We start from the raw sequence: 7,191 nt of genomic DNA on the forward strand, positions 1-7,191 counted from the left end.
GTCAATATGGGGTGCTGTGTGTACATTAATGAGGAAAAAAAATTAACTTAAATGATTTTAGCAAATGGCTGCAATATAACAAAGAGTGAAAAATTTAAGGGGGTCTGAATACTTTCCGTACCCACTGTATATATATGTATAACCTTACTGTTGTCATCTCCCTGCATTAAATAAACATTACATTTAAAAGGCAAAATGCAATTATATTTTGTATTTTTACACTATGTAATATTCTGTTTATCAAAACCGATAAATCTCATCAAGTTAGTGTTTTTACGTATTTTCATATTTATTCCAAAATAATAACAAAAGACAGTAACAATATAAACAATATATTTTATTTGTCAACTGATGTTCAGCTGTTCTTTTTAGCTTTACCAGAGGGTGTCGCTGTTGGACAGTTACTTTGTAAAAACTAGTGACTTTTACACTTTTTAATGTCACATATTTTGTAATACTTTCGTTATTTAATTTTTGTAATATCGATAACTTTCCCATCCAGTTTTTTTTTTCTAAAGAGACTCTGCCTCCCTTGCCTTGACTGAGGTAAACAAAACAAGTTGTTATTAAAACTAAAATCATGACTCAAGAATATTTCTATCATTTCTATAATTTTGCTACTAATAGTAGCATGTTGTTCTGTCTGCCACTGTATAACATCTGAATAAGTTCAAGTTCGAGTTGTTTATGGAATCTGCAGCTGTATCAGATGGAAGGTTGATATCTACCTTATTCACTGTAGAAAGGCAACGCGATTGTGTCTGAGGTAGGCTATGTTGCAAACTTTTTAAAATCTCACCCCAACACACAAAATCAGCAGAGGGACAAAGATGACACTGCCAAAGTCACTGGTGCTTAATTTACACTGTATACTTCTAATCTGCCTTTATTTCTCTGATTCCATGAGACACCGCTCTGCATTCTTTTTGGCCACATGCTTATGAATGACTCTATGCTTTTGCTCCTCACAACTATCATGTACACTATGGGTACATATTACCTTCAAGTAACCAATTATGTTTATATATTAATTCTATCACTAAATTTACATGAGTAAGAGACAAAACTGCTTCTCTTACACCACTGACCAAAAGGCAAATCTTATCTTATACTTCTTTGTTGGCATAAAGTGATATAACCTGTAAATCAGAAATAAAGAGCGAAGAATATAATACTGTAAATTATAATTGAGCGCAGACAGCGGAAACCTCTCTTTATTATTTCCAATGACCAACACTTTGAACACAACATGATGCAATCATCCTAATTACAACAACAAACAAGCAAGGCATCAGAGGAAATGCAAAATAAATCAGTTCAAGGGAAAATAAAAATGTAAATATGCATAACAATTTGAAATTATAAGTATTATTGTTTTATTATTTCCTGCCAAAATAGACTAGATAATCATAATGATTACAGCAAACATACATGAAGTCATACAAAACTTAATATAATTTAAGAATGAAGTGCTAAGAATGAGTTGGCAGCAGAGGCGTCATCATGGTTTTGGTTGTATTGTAATCTCCAGTGGAGAGCAGAGAGGAACGACACATCGCTGGATGAAGACTACGAGTGAAGGCTACACGTCGTCTGTTGAAGCAAACAACAAACACAGAAGACAAAAGGCGAGATTAGAAACCAAAAAAAATTGGAATTTTCTTTTATATGATTCAATCACTTGTCTTCTTACTAGGGGAAACCCTCCTTGAATTCAGTGAACATGTGACGGACCATGAAGGTGGCTAGAGCATCAGCTACCTGGATCAGATATAATAGTTCAGAAGAAGCAAATGCAGCTTAATCGAATACGATTTTCTATAATTATGTGACCCTGTGATACAAAACAGACATACTTTTTCCGGGGCATCTTCATGAACAGCATGGCCACACTGTGGCAGAACCTGCATCTGGAACTTTCCTATAATAATAACAACCACAAAAGACATGAAGGACCTTCTGGCCACAGCAACGTGACTTGTGCTGTACTATAAAGTCTAGCTTGAAGAGCAAGAATATAAAATGCTTCACCTTGCATTTGCCCAATGGTAAGATCTTTATCAAGCCTGTCAACACCTATGAGAGACACATTACTCATTAAGAGTCGCTTTTTTACACCGAGTAAGTCTAAAAGACAAATGTCTAAGCATTCTTACCAGCCAGCAGCAGGAGTTTTGGCACAGAGCAGGTGAGAAAGAGAGAAGACAGTCCTTTAAACCAGCCCTCCCAGTACTTCTCTGTCTTTGAGAGTTCAATACGCCAGGTGTACAGACATTCTTTCTTTATCTGGCAAATGGGAAAATCAAACATTTGTACATAAAATAATGCTTAATGTTCCATTTGAAACATACTTGTGAATAGATGTACAATAAAGTAAGGTATAATGTACACTAACGTTCAAAGGTTTGGGGGTTGGCAAGATTTTTTTAACATTTTTGAAAAAAAGTCTTAAGCCCCGTTCACACCAAGAACGATAACTATAAAGATAACGATATTAGCGTCCACACCAGCGAACGATATCGTCTGTTTATTCTAAGCGCACACGTGTCTGCTGCTTTAAATTCTTGAGCTCGTTACAGCAGGATGGATTCTGATTGGCTGTCAGTGTTTTATCGTTCATCAGCTGGAAAAAAAATCGTTTTGAAAGTGATCACAACGATATCGTTGCTCTGTATCGTTATCGTTATAGTTGTGGTGTGAACTATGCTATTCTTTAATATTGAGAACAATTTTTAGAACTTTATCTTTATCGTTATCTTTATAGTTATCGTGCTTGGTGTGAAAGGGGCCTTTATGCTTACCAAGGCTGCATTTATTGATCAAAAATACAGTGAAAACAGTAATATTGTGAAATATTACATTCTCTATTTTTATATATTTTAAAATGAAATTTATTCCTGTGCTGGCAAAGCTGAATTTTAAGCAGCCATTACCCCAGTCCTCAGTGTCACATGATCCTTCAGAAATCATTCTAAAATGCTGATTTGATGGTCAAGGATTCTTTGATTAATAGAAGTTCAAAAGAACAGCATTTAAAGTATGTCGAATAGAAATATTTTGTAATATTACAAAAGTCTTTACTGTCCAATTCAATGCACCCTTGCTGAAAATATTAATTTCATTCATTCATTCACTAAATAATCTTACTGACCACACACGTTTGAATGGTGAATTCAGTTATTGTCACAAAATAAGTCCCGACAGGGTGATCAGATCAGAACTGAAACATGTATTACACCTCTTGGTCATCCTCTTTCTTCCTTTTGTGGTTGGATTCACCTCCTTCTTCTTCCTCCTCTTCTTCTTCAATAATGCCTTCACTAATGCTCTTGGAAACCCCTGGACTACTCAATGGCTCTTCACATCTAAACATCCCAACAAATCTAATCAGTGCAATATATATACACAATAGCTAAATATTTCTAAAAATGTTCAACAATTCCTGGAGCTAGTTAAATAAACCAATACTAGGGAAGACTTACTTTTTCACCTGTCCAACCATGGACACTCGTGCAGACTCTACATTCCTGATCTGACCACTTTTCACACTGGTAAAAAAAAAATTAAAAAAAAGTTACCAGCTGGGATATATGAAGCTGACCTGTTCCATGTTTAGCAAACTAAAATAACTGTAATAATAAACAATAACAAACTAATAAACTTTTATTAGTCTTTATTAGGTTTGGGAAAAATTATGTGTTAATATTTCCACTATATAAAAGGCACCGCTAAAACTTACATTTATTATAACGGATTTAAGTGAACATTATTTTAAGCTCACTTAAATTAAAAGTTCTTATAATATTTTTATTTTTTATGTTCTGTAATTGATGATAAATTATAAATAAAAACAACATGATCATTTGCAGTTTAGGCCTGGGTTTCAATTATACTGTAATGATGAATTGCTATAATTACTAATTTTGCCCACAGAAATTGAAAAAACAAACAAAACAAAACAAAACAAAAGTCCAAATAATAGAGGTATCTATACCGGTATTGGTAACAGTGATAACTGGCCTTCAACCATAGTACTTATTAAAGGGGTGGTTGATTGCGATTTCACTTTTTTTACGTTAGTTAGTGTCTAATGTTGCTGTTTGAGCATAAACAATATCTGCAAAGTTACGAAGCTGAAAGTTCAATGCAAACGGAGATATCGTCTTTTAAAATTCTTGCTCTGCACACGCTCTGCATCTCTCTCTCTCCCTCATTCAGCTCAGCTACAACAATGAACTGTTACAATTATACACTTATTTTCACATAGTTATGAGAAGCGTTAAACATGGAAGCTTTAATCAGGATAAAACCGTATATTAAAAGCTAACATAAGCAGTAGGTAGACTAGAGGCGGTTTAGCCAATCACAACACACTGGGCTAGCTATCCAATCAGAGCCCATCGCCTATTTCTGAGGGGCTTCATAAAAGCAGGAAAAGATCAGCCCGTTTCTCAGAGAAGGGACAGAGCCGTGTAGAATAAAGGTAAATGTGAAAAAAAATTCGTTTTTGAAAAAACTACGCATTAACATGTTAGACTGCACCCCATAAACACAATCAAGCCTAGAAAAAAAAACAGTGAACCACCCCTTTAAAAAGATGCCTTTTAACAAATAATTAAATTGTAACATTTTTTTAAATGCTGTAGTTTCCATATTAATTTAGAAATGTATTGTGTATAAATATTTATCACAAATTACAGATTACAAATTTTAATGTTAGGTGTAATAATTACAGAGATGTGTGCAATTGAATGACAGTCATAGATTTTATATATTACAGGATCAATTAAATTTTTTAAACAACCATCACTAAATAATATTTTCAACAATATACCCAAAACTGTGTACCTCCATTCGATTGCGTTCTCCACAGATTTAAATGTTTTTGGTCGACCCCTCAGAAAGTTTTGCATGCTGTTCAAGGCATCCATTGCTGTACCTAAAGAATGAGCAAAACTGCATTAAATGTTTGCATAAATATAACACACATCCACACATAGTCAAACTGCATTGAAATCAATTACAAAACATATAGTGTATATCTAGTATACATATATGCTATACATAGCATATATATAATGCATTACTGAACAAAAAGCAATAACTATGCAACTCCATGTATGAAACAATGTAAAACAGGCATGAGGGGTGAAAACTTACCTTCCACTACATCAATAACGCAAAGGCCAAGCAGTGATGGCACGTGATTGGATGCAGCCGTGTGAACTGCTATTGCTCCACCCATGCTGTGACCAATAATCATGATGGGAGGTGGGTTTTCACCATAAAGTACCTCCACCACTTTTTCAACATCCCTGAGAGAAAGTAAAATTTCTAAATTAAATGCTGCGAAAACCTGCTTTGTAAAGACATTGAGAGATGAGAGATGAGAATGCACTCACTTGGCCATTGTTTCAGCAGACAGGTCGTCAGGGTTCTTTACTTTAGTATCACCTGAATTATATGAGAAAATGTGCTATCTGTAAACTGGTCAGTTAAATCATACGTTTTGTGTGAATCACACGCATGCTTTTGACCTATGTGATTATAGAATCAAAAGCTTATGGTTTGTTATCAGCTAAATAACAAAAACAAACAAAGAGTATGAAATCCCTTACCATGTCCTCTGAGGTCCATAGCTACAACCCTGCAGTTAATCCGGCTGCATATAACAGACTGAAAATACAAACATCGAATAATATCAGATAATATAAATTAGAATAATATTGATAATTATATAAACTAAATAAATTAAATTGAATATAATAGTCTATCTATCTATCTATCTATCTATCTTGTAACGACTGGACCGAGCAGACACACAATTATTTGTTATATTTAACAAATAATCTTTAAAACCCACTCTGTGAGTTCCATCGACCATCCCCCGAAAGTGCAACTATCACCCAAGAGGGCTGCTACCCAGGCTACCATCTGATAAGACTTTATTGCTCAAAAGTATGTGGAAAGATGCTATGAGCAATGGAACAGACCCTGTGAAAGATAGACACAGGCCTATAAAACAGACCCTTTCCACCACATAGATTCACAAACCGTTCTCTGAAATAACATACATATTTCAGGACATTGTGTCTACTATTCACTTGAGACATGTACAATCATGTATCCTATGTAATCATATGTTCTTTTATAGTGTTTTGCCTATATATTAAACCTTGAAAGAATGTTCTATTATTACTTAATTTACCAAGATCGCACATATGCCGTGCTTGGTATCTATGAGCTCCAAATTATGTTTCCTATTTGTTCATTTACATTACATTTGGCTAACTCTGTGGCACATTAGTATTATAAGAATCTTGAAGATTCTCCTCTTGACCAGCCAATCCAGTTTCCTATGCAAAACACCACGCTAGAGACGAAGGATCGTAAAATTTCCCTCCAAAGCTAACCATTGGCTTACTCAAATCCTGAGGGTGTGACATCGTCACCCTTTATAGATCAATGATCACCAGATCAGGGCGTTTCTTTTAGATTCAGGAATTCCAGGAGAAGATGCTGAGCTAAGAGTCTTCAAAAACCCACCCTAAGCTTGTGCCAGGCTCCGGCCTAGTCTTTCCATTCATCAAGATCCTCTGACTCAAACTGGTTCTTTCTCATCAGCTAACTTCAGCAGAGACCAACTGGAGCCCTATTTGCATCTGGACTCTCTTTCAAACAGGCGAGACGTGCAAGTATCAAACTTAGTCGTATTAATTGATACATTAAGTATCATTTGCACCTTTTTACAAAGGTGTGTTTGAACTAAGAAACCAATGTTTCCTTCAGGATGTAGATCTGCTGAATATCAAATTGTACCATAGCTTCATGTCTGTATTTCTTTTCTCTTTACTGCTTAAGCTTTAAACCCTTTTCCTATGCCAACTGTATGCATGTGTGTGCGTGTATGTTAGACTAGTTTAAGTGTTTATGTAGTTAATAAAGTCTTACTTGTATCACACTTGAGGTTGTTCATTGTTTGCTCATAACTGGAGTCCCTAATCATGCAGATTTTTGCTACATGCTCTGAGTAGTATTGTACAGTAACCAGGAAATTAACGTTCTTAGAATTGACAGACAATTGACACTGAGATGTCAAGTAAATACTTACAGCGGATCTAAATATTTATAATTAATTATAACTAGTTATGATTAATTATGCATATTCCCCCTTTGAGCTGATTCGCTACA

General features: G+C 34.8%; 1 protein-coding gene across 1 annotated transcript in view; it reads right to left on the reverse strand.

Moving 5' to 3' along the window:
- Window positions 1-1,198: 1,198 nt before the first annotated feature.
- LOC107715282 (protein phosphatase methylesterase 1-like) overlaps window positions 1,199-7,191 on the reverse strand; it is an 8,978-nt gene continuing 2,985 nt past the window's right edge. The window contains exons 4-14 of the mRNA XM_016521361.1: window positions 5,619-5,676; window positions 5,403-5,454; window positions 5,161-5,315; window positions 4,849-4,939; window positions 3,483-3,548; window positions 3,239-3,365; window positions 2,157-2,286; window positions 2,032-2,076; window positions 1,857-1,921; window positions 1,694-1,761; window positions 1,199-1,593 (exon numbers count right to left, since the gene is read on the reverse strand). Coding sequence (XP_016376847.1) covers window position 1,593; window positions 1,694-1,761; window positions 1,857-1,921; window positions 2,032-2,076; window positions 2,157-2,286; window positions 3,239-3,365; window positions 3,483-3,548; window positions 4,849-4,939; window positions 5,161-5,315; window positions 5,403-5,454; window positions 5,619-5,676 — 858 coding nt within the window. The 3' untranslated portion in view covers window positions 1,199-1,592. The remainder of the gene's footprint in view (window positions 1,594-1,693; window positions 1,762-1,856; window positions 1,922-2,031; window positions 2,077-2,156; window positions 2,287-3,238; window positions 3,366-3,482; window positions 3,549-4,848; window positions 4,940-5,160; window positions 5,316-5,402; window positions 5,455-5,618; window positions 5,677-7,191) is intronic.

This window comes from Sinocyclocheilus rhinocerous, unplaced genomic scaffold (assembly GCF_001515625.1).
Source record: "Sinocyclocheilus rhinocerous isolate Xijiao unplaced genomic scaffold, SAMN03320098_v1.1 scaffold299, whole genome shotgun sequence".
Taxonomy (NCBI): Eukaryota; Metazoa; Chordata; class Actinopteri; order Cypriniformes; family Cyprinidae; genus Sinocyclocheilus; species Sinocyclocheilus rhinocerous.